We start from the raw sequence: 21,976 nt of genomic DNA, 5'->3' as shown, positions 1-21,976 counted from the left end.
AAAGAATAAAGTTCAAGGGAGTTTGGAACACTATGACTCTAGACACTTTATTAGGCTCCCCCCACACTTAGGAGAAGCATTGTCCTCAATGATTCAAAAGAAAAGAAAATTAAAAGGAAAGAGAAGAAGAAGTAGAAGAAGAAGAAGAAGAAGGAGTAGAAGAAAGAGTAGGAGAAAGAGAAAGAAGGAAAGAAGAGATAAGGGAAGAGAGGAAGAGGAAAGCTCACAATTGTTCATTGAGGTCCATAAGGAGGACCTTGAAGATGAAGGTGTTGCATCATTCTCTCGGAGCATTTCATTGTTTTCTTCATTTATGCGGTTGCCCCTTTGGACATCATTTCTTAGCCCTGATAATTCAACACCTTGCCTTTGTTGCTTGGTGCTCATCCTTTCAATCTCAGTTGGCATCCATGGCCATCTTTCATTGTCATTTAGCTCACCGGTTTCTTGGTCATGGTGCTCTCCCTCATGGTGCAAGTTAGCACCTTCGCTCACATCATGGTGCAAGTTAGCACCATCTCCCTCATCTAGATTTTGCTTCTCATGTACCTGGACATCATCAACATACAGCAAATTTTCTTCCACCACGGTGTTAGTCCGAGATGGGTTAGGAAGTAGTATCAAAATAGGCACATTGAGCTTGAGTGAATATTGCATGGGCGGTTGATGTTTTATGAAGTTCATAGCAATGAGGGTGTTTATGTTAAGCCTATTGTTTCCCTCAATTGGTTTTATCCCCTCATCTTTACCCACTCCAAATTGCCTAGCTAAGTATGTGATGATTCCCCCCATCACTATCTCTTCCTTATCGGCAGGCCTATGACCTACATCGGCAAGATAATCAAGCAAATAGAAACAAGTATTTACGGGGTGGTTATAGAGCATAGTCCAAAGCATGAAGAGTTCATCAGTTCTAGTGTTTCCTAACTCGGTTCTACCCCAACTGGAAAATTTCCCACTTCTTCTAGAAGCCATTGTCCTTGACCTTGGTTGGACTTTGTGTTTTGATGAAGGTTAGGGTCTAGAAAGATTTTTTGTGGAAAAGGTTGGTTTAGGTTTGGGGTTTATGTTTGAGTAAGGTTATGAGTTTAGGTGTGGAGATTGGTTAAGAATTTGTGGTTTTTAGGGTTAGGTTTAGAGAGGTAAGGGTTTGGTGAATTATGGGTTTGGGTGGATGAAAGTTGTTTTTGATGGAAGGGTTTAGAATTGGTTGATTTGGTGAAGAATTGATGGAGATGTGAAGGTTTGAAGGTTGTTGGTTATGGAGGTTTTAGAGAGAAGTTTGAAGGTAGAGAGATGTTTGTGTGTGAGAATGAGGGAAGACGAAGAAATTTTTTGAGGTTATACTAACCTAGAGATGTGGCACGGCTGTGCCAGATATTGACACGGGCCGTGCCAACCTTCTGGTCATGGGGGCTTCAAAAATTTTCACTTTTCTTGAATCAAACTCAGACAATTACCTGCAAAACACTTAAAACAACGAAAAACAAACAAAATAAAGCAAATAAATGCATGGGTTGCCTCCCATGAAGCGCTCTTTTAGAGTCATTAGCTTGACGGTTAGAAAGTGGTTTAGCTATCCTATACCCAATCTCTCAGAAAGGGACAATGGCAACAAACTGACATTCTCTCCCAAATCACACATGGCTTTCTCAAATGTTTTAGATCCTATGACACAAGGTATGGAAAGGCTCTCTGAATCCTTAAGTTTAGGTGGCAATTTGTTTGAAAGTATTTCAATAAGATTTCTAAACTGCTCATCTAACTTGGATTTAGAAAACACTTGTGTTAAAGGAATTTTATGCTCATGAGATGGTGAAACAAATGGCTTTTCATTCGCTCCTATGACTTTCTCACTTTGAGGCTAATCACTCCCTACCTCTCCTTCATTGTTCTTAACTTTTACAATGGGGTCCTCTAATTGTTTACCATCCCTAACACTTATATGGTGTGAGAGTTAACTTAAAGCCTTTATTGAGAAACAAAGTGGCAAGTCCATTAAAGTTTTGAGAAGTGATAGAGGAAAAGAATACACCTCAAATGAATTTGACAAATTTTGTGAAGAAGAAGGTGTAGAGAGACAACTGACTGTTGGCTATACACCTCAACAGAATGGTGTATCCGAAAGAAAGAATCAAACTGTAATGGAGATGGCCAAGTCCATGTTGTTCGAGAAAGGGATACCTAAAGAATTTTGGCCTGAAGCTGTAAATACAGCTGTGTACCTGTTGAATAGATGCCCAACAAGAGCTGTGTGGAACATGACACCATTTGAAGCATGGAGTGGAAGAAAGCCTTCAGTAAAGCACCTTAAAGTTTTTGGGTGTGTTTGCTATGCTCAAGTTCCCAAAGTAAAGAGAACAAAGCTTGAAGAATCAAGTGAGAGATGCATTTTTATTGGTTATAGCTCTATGTCAAAGGGCTACAAACTTTACAACTTGAAGAGCAAGAAGGTGATTGTCAGCCGAGATGTTGTATTTGATGAAAATGCTGTTTGGAATTGGAAAAATGAGAATGTTGAGGGAAAAGAAGTTCCGGCTGTAATTTTAGAGAAAAATCCAACTTCTTCCGAAGGTGAGGAAAATGTTCCATCTACACCAAACTCTCCATCTAGCACACCATCTTCACCAAGCTCTAGCTCATCATCTCCAAGCTCAACTCCAATAAAAATAAGGAGTTTGGATGATGTTTATGTTAGGTGCAATTATTGTGCAATTGAACCAGAAAGTTTTGAAGAAGCGTTTAAAGAAGATATGTGGAGGAAGGCAATGCAAGAAGAAATAAATGCGATTGAAAAAAAACAAGACTTAGGAGCTAGTGGAGAAGCCAAATGACAAAGAAGCTATTGGTGTGAAATGGGTCTACAAGGTGAAGCATAATCCAGACGGTTCTGTCCAGAAGAACAAAGCGAGACTTGTTGCAAAGGGCTATGCACAACAGCCCGATGTTGACTATGAAGAGACATTTGCTCCTGTGGCGCGTCTCGACACCATTAGAGCATTAATCTCACTTGCAGCCCAAAAAGGATGGAAGTTGTATCAGCTAGATGTGAAGTCGGCATTCTTAAATGGGGAGCTAAAAGAAGAAGTATATGTGCAGCAACCTCAAGGCTTTGAAATTGAAGGCCAAGAAGAAATGGTTTATAAATTGAAGAAAGCTCTTTATGGGCTAAAACAAGCACCAAGAGCATGGTATAGCAATATTGACAATTACTTCATAGAGAAAGGTTTTGAGAAGAGCAAGAATGAGCTTACTTTGTATGTCAAACGACAAGATTTTAGAAAAGAAATGATGATGAGATATGAGATGAATGATCTGGGCATACTACATCATTTTCTTGGAATTGAAATTTACCAAGAGGATGATGGAGTCTTCATTTGTCAAAAGAAATGTGCTGAGAAAATATTGAAGAAATTTGGAATGCTTGGCTGCAATCCAACTGATACACCTTTAGTTGTGAATGAAAAATTGAGGAAAGAAGATGGAGGAAAGAAGGTTGATGCCAGTAACTATAGAAGCCTGGTTGGTAATCTATTTTATCTCACTAATACAAGACCTGATATCATGTTTGCTGCAAGTTTACTCTCTCGGTTCATGAATGATCCAAGCCATATCCATCTAGGTGCAGCAAAAAGGGTGCTGAGATATATTCAAGGTACTTTGGACTATGGAATCAAATATGACAGCAAGGTTGAAAGTAAGTTAATTGGCTTTTGCGACAGTGACTGGGCAGGCTGCATGGATGACATGAAAAGCACCTCTGGATATGTTTTCTCATTAGGTTCATGAGCAGTTTCGTGGTGCTCAAAGAAACAACAAACTGTTGCTCAATCTTCTGCTGAAGCTGAATATATTTCAGCTGGCTTAGCTACTCAACAAGCAATATGGTTGAAAAGAATATTTGAAGACTTTGGTGAGAAATAAGAAGCTGTGACTATCCATTGTGATAATAAATCAGCCATTGCTATGGCTAAGAATCCTGTCTTTCATGGAAGAACAAAGCACATAGCCATCAAACATCATTTCATTCGTGAAGCAATTGAAGATGAGGAGGTGCAACTGAGTTTTTGCAAGACAAATGATCAAGTTGCTGATATTTTCACAAAAGCTCTTCCTAGAGAAAAAATCCAGAAACTAAGAGAAGCTCTTGGAGTTCAAGAACAACACATTAAGGGGGAGAATGTTGACTAATGTGCTATATCATAAATGCTTGTTAAGAACAGCACATTATGTGGCTGAATGTTGACTAATGTGCTATATCATAAATGCTTGTATTGAAAAAAAAATGTACCTAGAGTATTGTAGAAGCATGTGCCTAGGCTAATGTAAGTTCATGTAATTAATGCTTTCTAGAGAGCTCTATCACTCACTATAAATGAGAGTTCTCCATGGTCTGATATGTAAGAAAAAGCAGCAATAACCAACAAAGAAAACAAAGAATAAAACAAGCATTATTCAGTCCCAAATTATCATTCCTCCTATTCTTATTTTCTGCATAACTTAGCAGACCAATCCCCTCTAGAATACCACCAACAAAAATGAATGCAATCAAAGTTATGATAAGTTGGAGCAAGTGCAATGGTAAGAATACCTGCTAATTCAGAAGCTTGCCTCTAAACTATTATGTCATGTTTAGTCAAAAGATGAGAATATCCACTAAGTTGAGCATGTTGCATTTTCTGATTTGTTTTCTTCTTTAGAAAATTCTGAATTTTTAGGTACTGCTAAATTCTGAATCATACGCAAACCAACCAATATTAAATTTAGAACAAACATAAAATTTTCTTGAATGGGGCCAATCTGTGAAATCAATGTTGTATGGAGATCATAAAATGTCAATGATATGCATCCCCGTTTTGCAGTCATGCACCAAGGTTGCACTTGATTTTGTCTCTCCTGAAAATGTTGGTGAGTGCTTTCGTTTGACAGAGGAATTCCGTAAACTTCCAGCAAATCATAGGTCTGCAGAGGACAAATTGGAGGTATGCCATGCTACTTTTGTTGATTTGATTCTGCATTTATACACTTGTACAATATTAATATATTGCATCTCCTATTTTGTCATTCACTTCTTTCAATTACGTTTACAGGAACAAAATAATACATATCTGGTGTTGCTGGTTGTTCTGGTATAACCGTTGAAGGTAAAATTTCAGATGAAATTTTGGCATTTGTGAGTAGTAATGTTTAAGACAGGTATCGCATGGATAGAAAGTGGTGACTTTCCAAATCAAACGATGGCAACAGATATGGTTCTCCTACCAAAAAAGTATAGTTAAAGTTATAAAATTATAAGTCAAGCTTTATTTTAGTCCTCATAAAAATTGTGAAACTAAATTTAGTCCTGGAAAAAAAAAATGAAAAACAACTTATGAAATGGTTTAAACAAATTTTATTTTTGCTTTTTTACACATATATCACAATATTAATAACATGATACCACCAGACCTTTATAACTTGAAATGGTACCTCCCCCTTGTTCAATGTCCTGTCCAGTCTGTATTATTCGAAACACGTATGCTAATATATGTAACATCGGCATTTTGCAGAAATTACTGCTGTAAATTTGGGGGTTCCTAGGTAGGAGATGTAAATTTTAGACAAGAATAACAAATAATCATAACATTATGCAAGGGATACTAAAAAAAGCTTCTGGCATTCACGGCAAACTATATTGCCTGGAACAATCAGAGACATGACCAAGCAAAGACTTGAAACATAACACCTAGGAATAAACACAAATAGAGTTGATGATATTCAAAAGGAAATAGGCAGGTCTCGAAACTTGCTGCTTACAAAATCCAACTATTCACACTACTAGAAACAATAATCACATAGCATAAAAACAAAATGAAAAAGAAATGGCCCTGCCACCGTCGATCTAGAAGTCAGTTATGAGAACAAAAGCTGCAAGACGACGTTGCAGATTTCACGCTCAACCTGAAAGACCATTTATTGCAATAGTGACGATAGACTTCCCTAGATAGATAATCCCTACACAATTCAATTCTTCTTCAATCCTGACTCGGTAATCTTCTTCATCACAGATACGACAACACCAACAGCCACAGTTCCATGCCAGTCTAGGACAGCAAAACGGCCGAATGGAGGATATATAGAGATAGGCTCTACCACCATAGGCTTGGTGGGAATCATATTAATAAGACAAGCATCACCATCCTTCAAGAATGGGGGATTCTTCTCAATTATCTTAGTAGAATAATTGTTAACCTTGTAAATAAGCTCATCAAATATGACAGCAATGTGGGAGGTGTGGCAGTGAAGAATAGGTGTAAAGCCTTCTCCAATCTGGCCAGGGTGATTTGTGATGATAACATGAGATATAAAGTGGGCGGCCTCCTTGGCTGGGTCTTCGTTGGTGTTTGAGGCAACATAACCTTGCTTGAGATCCGTAGCAGAAACATCGACATTAAATCCCACAATGTCACCAGGATAGGACACATCGAGAGTTTCACGGTGCATCTCCGAAGAGTTAGCTTCAGCTTGCAGCCTAGTCGCCAATATTCTAGGGTAGATCTCCACAGATTTGACTTCAGTTTGCAGCCCAGTTGGGGTAAAAGTCACAGACATTCCAGGGCACAAGGAACCAGTCTCGACACGTCCCACAGGCACAACTCCGATTCCTCCAATCTTGTAGAAATCCATAATTGGTAGTCGGATAGGCAAATTAGATGGCTTGGTAGGCTGTTTCATCATTTCAATAGCTTCAAGAAGGGTGGGACCCTCGTACCAGTCAAAATTAGTGGAGCGCTCAATCAAGTTATCTCCATCAAAACTAGAGATGGGAACAGATGGAATGTCATCTGTGTTATAGCCAACCTTGCTCAACAAGGGTAAAACTTGATTCCGTATTTCGAAATACCTATCCATGGAGTATTTGGGTGTAGTGGCATCCATCTGTTAGCATAGAATTTAATTAGTACTTAACTTATATAAATGAATTATAAAAATAATCAAATATGAATACCTTGTTGAAGCAGCAGATCATTTGATTCACACCAAGAGTGTAGGCAAGAAGAGCATGTTCACAGGTCTGACCATTCATACCGGCTTCAAAACCATCAGTAGTGGAATCAATGACGAGAACAGCACAGTCAGCTAGGGACGTTCCAGTGATCATGTTCTTAATGTATTCCCTATGTCCGGGGGCATCAATGACAGTGCAGATGTACTTCTTTGTCTCAAACTTGGACATAGAAATGTCAATTGTGGCACCTCTTTCACGCTCAGCCTTCAGTTTGTCAAGCAGCCAAGCATACTTGAATGAAGGCATGTTAGCCTCAACAGCTATTTTCTCAATTCTCTCAATGACATCCTTTCCAATGCCTCCAAGCTTGTAGAGCAAATGAGCAGTAGTGGTTGATTTCCCGGAGTTGGCATGACCAATAACCACAATGTTAATACGAACCTTCTTTTCCTTATCCATTAGTCCTTAAACTTGAAATCACAAAAAGATCTGCCAATTCAACACAGAAATAAAATAATAAAATACAAGCAACAACAAAACATTCTTGCATAATGAATGACAACAATAGAGCAGAAATCGGGCACGAAATCGAGTGTTTCAGCAGATCCAGCAGGCACAACATATCCATTTATCATTATCACATGTGTATATATATGATATGGTATATTTATAATAAAACTAATAAAAATAAAAAACATGTACAATGAGTCAACAACATTCTGCTTTTTTTATTATGTGCAAAAACATAAACGATTAACGTTGATAACAAATAAGAAGTAGTGATTGAAAACATAAACGACTATCACACTATCAGGATTCAGAGTAAAAATTAATCAGACACATAAAACTAAGCATTATTATCATAATAATCGAAAATTAAAAAGCAGAAAACAAACAAAGACAATATCCAACTATCATACGTACGCTAAATTGTGCGAAACCTACGAATCGGTGATGAGAATACATGAATCTCCTATACATATACATACATGGCATTCATTCATAATTTGTTAATTTTAATGCAATAATTTTACCAAATTGTTTTAATTGCCTTTAAAAATTACATATCAATTTCTTAAAAATGTTTACTAATTAATAGCGATTTTAAAATCACATTGGCACATAACTGATTGGCCAAATTTCTCCCATCAATGTTCATAACTGATGGTAATTAAAAACCGAACAAATATGGAAATTTTAATGGTTTAATATTACTAAGTTATAAACATGGTATTGTTTTAAGTCAAGTAGTCCAATAGTCAAAATTTTAGGAAATTAGAGGTTCGAACTACGACCCCCGCATATGTAAAGTCCCTATCACAGGGACATGGTATTCATATTAGCTCATAAACGTTCCTTTTCAATTTCAACAATAATAAATTTTTAATATTTTATTTCAAATACGCAACGAATATTTATTAATGAACAATATATAAAAGCATAAAAGCACAAGATAAATATTTGTCACTGGTATATAAAAAAACACAAGACATATATTTTTAATTAATAAATACAAATTTGCTCAAAAAAAATTAATAAATACAAAAAAAAATCATGGGATACGTATTTATCAGTGATAAAGAAAAAATGTACAACACATATTTTTGTGTATAAAAAACATGGGACACATATTCATCACTAATAAATTAAAAAATAAACACGGGACAAATATTTATAACCGACAAATATATGAAGAAAAAAAAAACAAAACAGATATTAGCAATTGATACATAAAAAACACGGGACAAATATTATTAATTGTTACCTAAAAATACGGGACAAATATTTGTCATTGATATATATAGAAACTATGGATAAATATTTGACACTAACAAATTGGAGGAATTTCATAAACTTCCAGTAAATCACAGGTCTGCAGAGGACAAATTGGAGGTATGCCATGCTACTTTTGTTGATTTGATTCTGCATTTATACACTTGTACAATATTAAGATATTGCATCTCCTATTTTGTTATTCACTTCTTTCAACTACGTTTATATTGCATCTCCTATATGATAGCTTTCAGTTACATCTTATGATACCACTGTGTTATGCTGCGTTTGTTCAGATCAAAACACTAGGTTGAACTGCTTCAAACATATTCACATTTTCTTGATTCGAACTTTCTTTTTATCATTTTGATTCTAAACTGCAAGGGGATAACCAAATCACTCTAGTCCTTGTATTTTGTTGAATTTTAAAAAATTATTCCCAACCTATGTCAGAACCTATGCTACTGTGTCATACTGTGATATCAATAGATTGTTATTGGTTTTTCGTGTATTGCTTCTCTTTCTTTCTGATTGCAGCTTCTTTACTAAAAGGTGAAGAAAATGATTATATATGCTATGCTTGATCTGGTGAAGAAGTTTCAGAAAGCAAGGTAAGTGATTGCAAACTTCAGGCACTATGGTTATGGATTTGCATTGCTTGCATTTATTGAATAATATATGTTGTTCACTTTGCTGTGAAAGGCATTGAAAATCATATCGTGTCTTTGTACATATTTTTAGTTTCTGTATGCTCACGATTTGTCTGTTCGAATCATGAAATTGATGACTATCATTAAATTTACAGGTCTGGAGAAACCAAGTTTCCAGTGTAAATTGTAAATGGATCTCAGAGATTGAATCTAGTTGGGGATATGTAAATTTTTTGAGACACGTAGTTAGGCACACCTTGATGATGCACTTTTGAAGCATTATGACTTATCATTGTGTTCATACAAGCATCACTGCTTGTATACATCGTGTGCTAATTATTGGGTTTGTCAGGACTATTGCAGAAGCTTACTCTAGCATTGTATTATTAAACTTTTGAATACATTCACGCTGAGATGCCAAGTTACTTTGTTGCAAAATGTTGGAGTTACTGATTTGAAGTCGTTTGATTGTTTTTGCCATTAAGTAGTAGTATAGATTGTTGCTTGTGAGACTCTACAAGAAGTATAGCATTTTGGTGGGCTAGTGACTTAGGTTACACATAGATTTATTTTTTGAGTTAAATGACCAACTAGTTGTAGACTCGTGCAAAGGAAAACATGTGAAAGTTGGAGTTGATTAGTAGTTGTTTATTGTTCCTTCGTACGAAGATGGAATATGAAGACCCCTAGATTGAACTCTTGCTTAAACTTGAATGAAATGAATATAATGTTATTCCCTTAAACAATGTAATGAGGTAAACGTTTACTGAACTGAGTTCTATAACCGCATATGTTAAACTTTTGTGAAACTAAATTATAAGTCAAGCTTTATTGTAGTCCTCATAAAAGTTGTGAAACTAAATTTAGTCCTGGAAAAAAAAATGAAAAACATATATCACAATATTAATAACATGATACCATCAGACCTTTATAACTTGAAATCGTACCTCCCCCTTGTTCAATGTCATGTCCAGTCTGTATTATTCGAAACACGTATGCTAATATATGTAACATCGGCATTTTGCAGAAATTACTGCTGTAAATTTGGGGGTTCCTACGTAGCAGATGTAAATTTTAGACAAGAATAACAAATAATCGTAACATTATGCAAGTGACACTAAAAAAATGCTCCTGGAACAAATCAGAGACATGACCAGGCAAAGACTTAAAACATCACACCAAGGAATAAACACACAAATAGAGTTGATGATATTCAAAAGGAAATAGGCAGGTAAAACTTGCTGCTTACAAAATCCAAATATTCACACTACTAGACACAGTATTCACATAGCATAAAAACAAAATGAAAAAGAAACGGCCCTGCCACCATCAATCTAGAAGCAAGCTGCAAGATGACGTTGCAGATTTCACGCTAAACCTGCCAAACAAGTATACTATACGAGAAATAGACATACTACAGATGAAAGACCATTTATTGTAATAGCGACAATGGACTTCCCTAGATAGATCATCCCTGCGCAATTCAATTCTTCTTCAATGCTGACTTGGTAATCTCCCACGTCACATTGATGACAACACCAACAGCCACAATTTGATGCAAGTCTTGGACAACAAAGCGGCTGAGTGGAGGATATAGAGAGAAAGGCTCTACCACCATAGGCTCGGTGGGAATCATCTTAATAAGACAAGCGTCACCATTCTTCAAGAATGGTGGGCGTTTCTCAATTAGCTCACGAGAACGATTGTCAACCTTGTAAATAAACTCAGCAAATTTGACAGGAATGTGGGAGGTGTGGCAGTGAAGAATAGGTGTATAGCCTTCTTCAATCTGGCAAGGGTGATTTGTGATGATAACATGAGATGTAAAGTGAGAGACCTCCTTGGTTGGGTCATCCTCGGGGTTTGAGGCAACATAACCTTTCTTGAGATCCGTAGCAGAAACATTGACATTAAATCTCACAATGTCACCAGGATAGGCCACATCGAGAGGTTCACGGTGCATCTGCGAAGAGTTCGCTTCAGCTTGCAGCCTAGTTCCAGGGTACATCTCCACAGATTTTACTTCAGCTTGCAGCCCAGTTGGGGCAAAAGTCACAGACATTCCAGGGCGCAAGCAACCAGTCTCGACACGTCCCACAGGCACATCTCTGATTCCTCCAATATTGTAGAAATCCTGAATTGATAGTCGGAGAGGCAAATTTGATGGCCTCGCAGGCTCTTTCATTATGTCAATAGCTTCAAGAAGGGTGGGACCCTTGTACCAGTCAAAATTAGTGGAGCGCTCAATCAAGTTATCTCCATCAAAACTAGAGATGGGAATAAATGGAATTTCATATGGCTTATACCCAACCTTGATCAAATAGGATAAAACTTGCCCCGATATTTCTTCATACCTATTCATGGAGTATTTGGGTGTAGTAGCATCCATCTGTCAACATAGATGATAATTAGCACTTATATAAATGAATTATAAAAATAATCCAATGCAATCTTAAACGGGCTAAAAATACAAATACCTTGTTGCAGCAGCAGATCATTTGATTCGCACCAAGATTGAAGGCAAGAAGAGCATGTTCAAAGGTCTGACCAATCATACCGGCTTTAAAACCACCAGTAGTAGTGGAATCAATGATGAGAACAGCACAGTCAGCTAGGGACGCTCCAGTGATCATGTTCTTAATGTATTCCCTGTGTCCGGGGGCATCAATGACAGTGCAGTTGTACTTATTTGTCTCAAACTTGGACAGAGAAATGTCAATTGTGGCACCTCTTTCACGCTCAGCCTTCAGTTTGTCGAGCACCCAAGCATACTTGAATGAAGGCATGTTAACCTCAACAGCTACTCTCTCAAGTCTCTCAATGACATCCTTTTCGATGCCTCCGAGCTTGTAGAGCAAATGAGCAGTAGTGGTTGACTTCCCGGAGTTGGCATGACCAATAACCACAATGTTAATACGAGCCTTTTTCTTATCCATTAGTCCTTAAACTTGAAATCCAAAAAAAGATCTGCCAATTCAACACAGAAAATAACAAGACATAAGCAAAATAAATAAATCTCGGTATACAACAATAAAATAAAATAGATAAAATACAAGCAACAACAAAACATTCTTGCATAATGAATGACAACAATAGAGCATAAATCGGGAACGAAATCGAGTGTTTCAGCAGATCCAGCAGGCATAACATATCCATTTATCATTATCACAAGTGTATATATATGATATGGTATATTATATATGGATGTTATATTTATAATAATAATAAAAAAAAAAAAAATGAACGTGTACAATGAGTCAACAACATTCTGCTTTTTTAGTATGTGCAAAAACATAAATGATTATCGATGGCTCAAAAGAAAATAGGTTGATAACAATAAGAATTAGTGATTGAAAAACATAAACGACTATCACACTATCAGGTTTCAGAGTAAAAATTAATCAGACACATAAAACCGAGCATTATTATCATAATAATCGAAAAATAAAAAGCAGAAAACAAACGAAGACAATATCCAACGATCATACGTACACTAAATTGTGCGAAACCTACGAATCGGTGATGAGAATACATGAATTATAAACGAAATAGGAGACATTTACCTTAGAGGAAGAAGCTGTGCTGAAACCCTAGCCGCAGGGAAGAGAAAGAACGTAAAAAAAAAAACGATGACGAGTTTGATTTGATTACGTGACTTGCATGACTAAGCTAATTTCATGCTGAGTTTTCATTCCCATGTTAATCAGAAATTAAAAACTTTAAACAAAATATTTTAATAACAAACAGAAAACATTTGTTTTATTAAAAAGGACATGAAATTGGGAACCAGGGTTGAATTTTTTTTTGGGAGGAGAAATTGGTAACATGAAAGAAGACTAAAAGTACGGAAAAATCATTTATTACACTAAAAGGAACAAAAAAACAATTTAAATGAGTGTTTTTGAATCAAAATTGACTTTAAACAATTTAAATTAGGATTTTAAAAGACAATTTTTGCATGAAAAAGTCTAGTGAATTTTAAAAGACTATGCAAGATTTCAATGACTTTTAAGATTTTGAGAGATTCTCAAGATTTGTAATTTGGATTTCAATGGATTTATATTGTAAGATTTTATAAGATTTCAAGAGACTATCAAGATTTCAACGGATTTATATCAAGATACTAATTGTGTTTTTCCTAATGCTTATAGGATTTTTTTTCCAACACTGTGTATTATACACACTACTATATTCATTTCTAACTTTTAACAGATTTTAAAGCCAGGTATTACATATTAAAAATGGTTATATACATAGAGTTGTCGTAGACAAAAAAAAAATAGTTTGAAGTAGTAAAAATCTTAAGAGAATGAAATTATAGAAGCGAAGTAATAGAGAGATATTCTTGCATGAACTCTTACCCCAACACATCATTCTTACATCCAAACAATAAAAAAATGACACACGTCATTAAGTTTAAAAAAAGTGTGATTTTAATTAAGGAAATAGAAACATAAATGGTGGTGGGTGGTTCTTGTCGGTTAAAGAAAGTGGAAAAAAGAGGGAGAAATATTAAAAATAATGAGAAAAAAATTTGATATTAATTCTTTTTATTATTTTAATGAGGTGTTAGATTTTAATTGGTTGAGTGTAAAAATGATGTATTAGGAACCCATATGGGTTGGCCTAGTGGTATTGGCTTGGGATCTGGGAGTGTGCTCCTTCTTGAGTTCTCGGGTTCGATTCTCTCTGGTGTCAATTTAGGTGGACTAATTTAGATTCTTCAAAAAAAAAATGATGTATTAGGTAAGAGTTCACGTAAAAATTTCTCAATAATAAAAGGAACAAGTAGTTAAAATCCTACGAAAACGAAATTATAGAAGCCTCTACCGTACACCCAAAACAAAGTAACAAACAACCTTATTCTATGCACAGGAAAACTAATGAGAAAATGGAACTTAGTTGGACAACACGAAAAAAAAATTGAGAGTCTCACGAAATCTCAGTAATTTTGGTGAGATTGTTGAATGAGTATTGTGTTCACATTTTTAACTAAAAAGTCTCATAAAATCCATTCCATAAAAGAATCCATCAAAATCTTAAATTTTTGAATACCGGACATTTAATAAGTTTTAAGAAATCTTAATTGAATACCAACAAATTTCGTTGTATTTGAAAAAAAAATCTTGATTGTCTTAATTGAATACCACAAGATTTATTTATATTTTATAAAAGTCGTGATTGAATACCACAAGACTTTTTTTATGATTAAAGGGTCGTTTAAAATTTTTTGAAATCTCAATCCAAATCACCTCCTAAAAGAATAGTAGAGTTTCTCTTTAAAAAAAGTTAAGAAAAGGATATCCAATACTTTAAAAATCATTTAAATTTTTCTTTTAGAACCAATCATGCTTAAAAAAATTACTAACTTTTAAAAACTTTGTGATTAGCAAAGTGAATGCCAACGAAGTCAACACTGTCTCATTCTCATCATTCCTTAACAGTGAGTACCACAGAGCGTTACTTCTTTTAAGAGTAACTTTTTCCAAATTAGAAATGTGCTTGAGAGATTTTTTTTTTTTTTTTTAAAGCCAAGGAGTGCTTGAGAAACCACAACTAGATGCTTTTACACAAGGCGTGCTTGAGAAATATTATACTACTAGATTATGGAATCATTTTTGGCAAGTGTTATACTCCCTCCGTTTCAAAATATAAGCAAAATTCACTTTTTAGGTTCATTCATTTAATGATGTATGTGGTTCATAATACGGATGTAACACCCATACCAGACGTATCTAGAAAGTCTGGCACGTGCGTTAATATTAGTACTGGATACATTAAAATATACAACAATTAAAAACTTCGAATGAATAATATTTACATCAAGTTAAGTTCTTATAAATAATAATACAACACAACTCATCCATACATAAAATACATCCTTGATATCCATAACGTCCTGCAGCTTTACGAACGAACCCCTGAAGTAATATCCAACCTGCTCCGAACACGCATAAACATCCTGCTTATCTGAAACAAATAAGGATTGGGATGAGACATAATGTCTCAGTGAGTTCCCCTAATTCCTAGGCTATAGGTAACCTCAAGGGAAAACCTACGGTCACCACGTGTCTACATTACAACCTGACGGTTGACTATACGTGTGTGGGGACTTGCAAACTTAGACGGTAGTGCATACTAGAGCCGTCATAGTCATATCTTACTTGTTATAGGCTTCTCATCTATACATGTCATGGCGGTTGAGGGAACCTAAACCGCATTGCCAAGTGTACGCTATACGTAACAAGGCCTAAACATAAATAACATAGCATATTCATGACATGATTCTAAACCGGACGATTAGGGAAACCTAAGGTCGTCACGGCATAGCTTTCTTTACTTGTCCTATACATATCTAGCTCCCGTCTAATAACATATCATGCTCTTATTATTGTTCTTAAACATAATCATACATGGGCTCGATCATGAGCATAAACATAACATAATCATAATCATAATAAACATAATCGTGTCTAAGTTCATTAATTGGTTAGCGTTGAACAAACAGTTATTATCTTGATTCATTTTACGGATAGTCCCGGGTGGAGTAACCCCGAGATCAATCCCATACATGACCGATGTACGTACATCGGACTCCCTCGGTGTCGTGCGGGTCCCTTGCGGCTTAAACCGTTCCCCTTAGGTCGAGAACCTCCCGTATCCCCCTGGCGTGGATAATGAGAGACACGAACACCTACGTCTTGCTTACTCGGTGACATGCGGGTCCCTTACGGCTTGAATCGTTCTCATTACGAGAACCCCTTGCATCCCCCTGATGTGGATAACAAGAGACATGCCACCTACACATATTAATCATGGTCTTGTCGTGCATATAAGTTAGACATAATCATACATACATGTTTACCTCGGAACCTTGATCGATCCGATTGTCGGTAACTCATACTTGCTAAGGCATACTTGATCATATGCGAAGAGAATACACTTCGCGTCTTATCATTCGGGGAAACATATCCTATACTTGTCATACTTATCATTCATGCTATCTTTCTATTTCTCGACTAGCTAAGCCGAGGCTCTATGTTCATTCCCTTTCTTAGTTCATTGCTACCCCATCATGCTTAAACTCTCTTGAGCCATCCTTGTAATACATGCTAAGATTGCCACGATTATCGATGCAAGGATCATTGGATGATGTGTGCAATTTTCAATAATTTCTAAAGACCGAAAGTGCCGAAAACCCAATTCCAAGCCGTTTATAAATCTTATAATTTGACAAAGCTAAGTTTGTTCCAGTAGAAAAATAAGTGAAAACAGTCAAAGAACACTTCGAAACGATCGCTACGGACCCCCACGCGACTGCCCCCAAGCACCCGAACGCAGAACAACGCGGAGGTTGTCCTGTCTGGGGCGCCTGGCGCCAGGAGTGGGGCGCCTAGCGCTGGCTCCCTGTGTGTGGGCGCCTAGCGCCCTTGTACAGGCGCAGCGCTGCGAATTCTGCGTTTTCGCGTGTTCCGGCCGCGGGTTTTCGCCATTTTCGACCCAAAACTCGTCCAATTCGACCCTGTAATGCACCAAATACATCCAACAACATATATAGACTTATTTAAACATATATCATGGCAATTTTAACCTATAATCACCTAGGATTGGCTTGGGGTACTAAAGTTACATAAAAACTATACTTAGCATAAATCATGATTTTTCTACAAGATTAATCAATCCCAAAGGTGGGTAATCTATCTATGGAACTCACCTCAATTGTTTGCACTTGATTCCCAAAGCCTCCAAGGCCAAGCATGACAACTCCCTAGTTCTTGATTCAACACAAAACCATGGCTTAAGCTCATCAATCCCACTTCTTCCATCTATCTCTTTGTTTCCTTGCAATATAAAGCTTCATGATCCTTGCTTGATCATTTTGTTCCAACCCAAAGCTTCCTCACCAAAACCCTAACTTATTAATTCAACCAATCTTCCAAACCCTAAGCCAAACCAAGCTTTCACATGACCATGTTATCTTGAAAGGACAAGGATTAGAGCCTTGCTAATTGAGGAAGAAGATTTGCAAAAGATTGATGAAAAGAAGAAGAAAGGGGGCGTGAAAGAGAAGAGGGAAGGAGAGAAGAAAGTCTTTGGCATAAGAGAGAGAAAGAAGATTGGAAAATAAGATATTTTGGTGCCTTTCCAAATAAATATCCTTTCCCGCACAATTACCAAATTGCCCTTGCCTCAAACGTGCTACATCCGTCACTGATACTTAACTCGTATTAAGCTGACATATCATAAAATATTTCCATTAGCTGACGAGTGGGATGTTACACCGGACCACATACATCATTAAATAAATGAACCTAAAAAGTGAATTTTACTTATATTTTGAAACGGAGGGAGTACTAGTTTACAAGCTTTTAATAAAGATAGACAAAAAATTAAATGTTGCAACGCCTCCTTCTTGCTTCTTGCACTAATTTCTTATTGTTGTCGGTAGGTAGTATTCTCTTAAACTAACAACTTGTTAGGTTTCTTAGTGAGAGTATGTATTTAGTATCAGGGACTTAACTAATAGTAAGTATACACAGTCAGGGATCTAACAGTAAGTTGGTGTTTAATGGAAGATTTGATTTTGAACAAAAGAGAGAATTAGATAACATTTAGGGATTTGAAATTTAGGGATTGGAGATTCAATTTGGAAATATTGATTTTTGTTGGGACCAAAGTGACCGTTTTCTACCTTAACTTTAATCCCCATGACATCTCATACTCCTTGTCAGCATGTCACATCATCCCTTAACATAATTATTGAACGTCAGGGACTACAGTGATAACGAAAGTGAACATTCCGGAATTATTTTGTATTTAATGTTGAGTCAGGGACCTTTGTGACAGCAAGGTGCAAAATCAGGGACCAGAGGGAATATTTATTCTATTTTAAAGGAGATAGAGATAAAATAAGGGTTAATTATGTTTATAGTCCCTATAAAATAGCGACCTTGTAAGTTTAGTCCCTACTTAATTTTAATAGCATTTTTAGTCCCTATAAAAAAAATTTACTTATAATTTTAGTCCCTGCTAAAACAAAGTTTGATTAATTATCCTTAAACTTTTAAATTTTTGAACGATTTTTTTGAGACAAGATTAGAACACTATGAAAGGTTCGTTTACTAAAATTTAGAATTTTCTAACATGAAATGAATTAAATATGAATTTTTTAAAACGACAAAAGTTAAAGATAAAAAGTAATAAAATCTGGATGTAGAAATCAAATTTTGCAATAATTTTTTGCGGACGAACTTTTAGTAATGTTCTAAACATGTCTGCAAAAAATTGTTCAAAAATTTAAGAGTTTAAGCATAAATTAAACAAATTTGAATTGAGTAGGGACTAATACCCAGTGCAGAAAAACAAAATTAGGGACTAAAAATGCTATTAAAATTAAGTAGGGACTAAACTTACAAGGTCGCTATTTTATAGGGACTACAGTGATAACGAAAGTGAACATTCCGGAATTATTTTGTATTTAATGTTGAGTCAGGGACCTTTGTGACAGCAAGGTGCAAAATCAGGGACCAGAGGGAATATTTATTCTATTTTAAAGAAGATAGAGATAAAATAAAGTGTTAAATAAATAGAGTAAATTACACCTCCCCCCTCCCCTCAAAGATGCTTGAATTACACTTCCCTCCCCTCATATGTTAAAATATACACTTCCCTCCCCTCTTATTCAAAACATATTAGAAAACTTTCCACTCCTCCCCCCTAAGAGAAACTTGAATTACATTCCACTCCCCTCTTATATTAAAATCTACACTTTACTCCCTCAATATTTTTTTTAAAAAAAATTCTAATAATCAAGCAAAAAAAAATAATATTCTAACACACTTCGGAAAAAAATAGTATTGCGGGTCTATTTAAATATAATCAAAATTTGAATACATATTTTTTGCTATTTTTTATTCACAATTTCATTGACATTTAGTTTTAAACCCTATAATAAAGTATGAAACAACACAAAATAAAATTAAAATATGTGAAAAATTACTAAAATAATAAAGCATGGTTATTTAAAAGTTAATTTTATACTCTAAATTATGAAATCAATAGCAATTATTAGGGGATGATATTGTAATTCAAGCATATTTTAAGGAAGGGGAATATAAATTTTACTTTTCAAGGGAGGGGAGTGTATATTTTAACATAAAAGAGGAGGGGAGTGTAATTCAAGCATTTTTGAGGGGAGGGGAGGGTAATTTACTCAAATAAATATAGAAGTAGGTGTTTAAATACGATGGTCTATATTAAAAAGCATATATACCGTTATTTTTAATATTATTGGAGTATGTGTGACAAGTTGGGTACTTTATTTTTTTTTTTTTTTAAGGAAAGTTAAGTACTTTAATATTAATTAATGAACTTCTTTTTTTATATAATGACAGTTACATCTTTTAGTTAAAAAAAGAAACAGTTACAACTGAAATCAACTAAAAAATAAATAATTAAAATTACATCATTGAGTTGACCAAACTAAAAAATAAAAATAATTACATCATTGAATTAGTAAACTATGCGTGATTTAAGGTTTGGATATGTTTAAGTATGATATATTATTGTAAAAATCACTTGATAGTTGCTGATTATATTTCCTTCAGAAAAAGAAACAAAAAAAAAAAAAAGGTTGCTGACTATATTAATCATTCAATAGCTGGTTGAATTTCACATTGGTTTAGTCAAACAAACAAAATGTCAACGGAGATGTTCTCCCATTCCATGCAAATGGGATAAATTAAAAATGGTGAAACACTAATTTAGTTATGTTTATACTCATGATCAAATCATTTAATTTTATTTTGGAAAATGGTAACCGGTGCCCCCAGAACACGGTTAAAGATAATAAAAAAGTAAATTATATAATAATTACTGCATTGAAATTTTTTTAATTATTCCATAAAAAGTCAAAATAGTTTCCTTTTTTAATAATAATTTTCTTTTTTGATTTGCTTAACTGCCCCGGGGAACCGGTATTTCATATTTTGACATTAATTTATTTTTCAACAAATTAAAAGTTTGAATAACTTTTATTTATGTTATGTTTAGTAAAAAATAGTGGATAACTGATAAACTAGTATATAGTGGATGAATTTATTGCGGATAGATGATAAACTAATTTATTAATTTATAGTTGATAACAAATCAGCTATTTAATTGAATTTCTAGTATTTGGTAAAATTAGTGGTTGAACTAGCACATAAATATGAAATGGCATAAAAATATAAATTTAATTTATAAATGGAACTATAACCATACATCCAAGGTCCTTAAAAAAAACATATTAGAGAGGGGGGGGGGGGGGGGGGGGTGGTTGTTAGATGATCGGTGGTTGTTGGGTAATATTCTTAGACAGGTGGGGGATATGGTTTCGTCGTTGTTCTGGAAGGATCTCTGGTGGTGGTGTTTCTTTAGATGTTAGATATGCTAGTTTATTTGATCTTGCTTTTAACAAACGTGCCACTGTTGTGGAGATTTTCTCTTTAGGTTGAGAGTTTAATGGAGAGGCGTGGAAGTGGAGAAGTAGACTGTTTGTGTGGGAGGAGGGGTTGGTGAGGGAGTGTGCAAAGCAGCCTTCGCTCGTGGTTTTGCAGGTTGATGTGTTTGACCGATGGATTTGGAAGCTTCATTATTCCCATAAGTACACAGTCAAAAGTGCTTATAATCACCTGACTAGTCTGGATGTGGCAATTGATGACCGTTGCAATCATGTTTTATTTGGTGTTGGTTCCTGAATAGATTAGCAACTAAGATGAATCTGTTTAAGAGAAATGTCTTGGATTATAATGATTCTTTTTGTTCGACCGCTTGTGGATTGGTTGAGGATCAAGATCATTTGTTCTTTTCTTGTTTTTTTATGGTCAACTTTGGCTTTTAATATCGGGATGGTTAGGCATCTCAACGATTCTTCAAGGTTCTTTATTTGAGCATTTTCTTCTATTTGAAGGTCTTGGGGGTTTTTCCAACAAGTCTCGTCTGGATTTTAATATTATTTGGATTTCAGCTCGTTTTACAATTTGAAAAGACCGCAATATGAGGCATTTTCACAATAAATCGGAACAACTTCTATCTTTATTGAAAAGGTTAAACTCCAAGCATTTTGGTTTTTTAAATCTTATTATGATGTTTTTGAATTTGAGTATTCGGTTTGGAGATTAAATCCTTTATTGTGTTTTCAAGTTGTAACATAATTTTATTTTTCTTGGCTAGTTTGTCGTAGCTTATGGATTGTCTCGTTGTAACTTTTGAGTACTTTAGCTTCCTTTGGTACACCTTGTGCTAAAGGTGCTTGTGTTGGCTTTTTAATATAATTTGTTTAGTTTCTTCAAAAAAGAAAAAATTGAAGCTTGGAGTATCTAAGGCTTCATGGACCCAATTTTTAGGGCTTTTAAGGACATACTCTCTAGTGTCCCGAGGATTTGGCCAGTGAAACTACTAAATGAATTGCCCTAAAATAATATTTTTTCACAGGACTGAATCCGTAGAAACCTTGGCTTAGTGCCAGAACCGTAAGCAGCAGATGATTGGTAATTTTTTTCCAATTGCGACTATAGCAGTAAAA

At 35.2% G+C, this 21,976-nt stretch overlaps 1 protein-coding gene and 2 long non-coding RNA genes across 4 annotated transcripts; 1 reads left to right on the top strand and 2 right to left on the bottom strand.

Moving 5' to 3' along the window:
* Positions 1 to 5,732: 5,732 nt before the first annotated feature.
* LOC146896906 (elongation factor 1-alpha-like) lies at positions 5,733 to 13,238 on the bottom strand. 2 transcript variants are annotated; one of them, XM_085739252.1, is made up of 3 exons: positions 12,975 to 13,061; positions 6,989 to 7,477; positions 5,733 to 6,918 (listed from the first exon to the last, which is right to left on the bottom strand). In XM_085739252.1, exons 2-3 carry the CDS (start codon positions 7,445 to 7,447, stop codon positions 6,004 to 6,006), a joined length of 1,374 nt encoding a protein of 457 aa, XP_085595378.1. In that variant the 5' UTR covers positions 7,448 to 7,477; positions 12,975 to 13,061; the 3' UTR covers positions 5,733 to 6,003. The 2 variants fall into 2 exon arrangements, with proteins under 2 accessions (XP_085595378.1, XP_085595379.1); XM_085739253.1 differs by lacking the exons at positions 5,733 to 6,918; positions 6,989 to 7,477 and adding exons at positions 10,598 to 11,800; positions 11,889 to 12,378 and having other exon boundaries at positions 12,975 to 13,238.
* On the top strand, positions 8,805 to 9,776 carry LOC146896907 (uncharacterized). The gene is made up of 3 exons (XR_015024153.1): positions 8,805 to 8,881; positions 9,314 to 9,372; positions 9,567 to 9,776. It is a non-coding gene; the product is annotated as an uncharacterized LOC146896907 (long non-coding RNA).
* A 1,958-nt stretch (positions 13,239 to 15,196) lies between the features above and the next one.
* LOC146896905 (uncharacterized) lies at positions 15,197 to 17,537 on the bottom strand. The gene is made up of 2 exons (XR_015024152.1): positions 17,126 to 17,537; positions 15,197 to 15,381 (listed from the first exon to the last, which is right to left on the bottom strand). It is a non-coding gene; the product is annotated as an uncharacterized LOC146896905 (long non-coding RNA).
* Positions 17,538 to 21,976: the final 4,439 nt, after the last annotated feature.

Source organism: Medicago sativa, chromosome 8 (genome assembly GCF_051527215.1).
Source record: "Medicago sativa cultivar Bolivia chromosome 8, Bolivia_mono, whole genome shotgun sequence".
NCBI lineage: Eukaryota > Viridiplantae > Streptophyta > Magnoliopsida > Fabales > Fabaceae > Medicago > Medicago sativa.
Note: the sequence above shows the minus strand (reverse complement) of the source record. Positions and strands in the feature narration are given on the sequence as shown.

Bases quoted from the DNA above. Each gene is read 5' to 3' on its own strand.
- LOC146896906 (XM_085739252.1), bottom strand. From the start codon at position 7,447: ATGGATAAGGAAAAGAAGGTTCGTATTAACATTGTGGTTATTGGTCAT. The intron at 6,919-6,988 runs GTATTCATATTT...CTATGCTAACAG, and splicing joins TGATCTGCTGCTTCAACAAG to ATGGATGCCACTACACCCAA.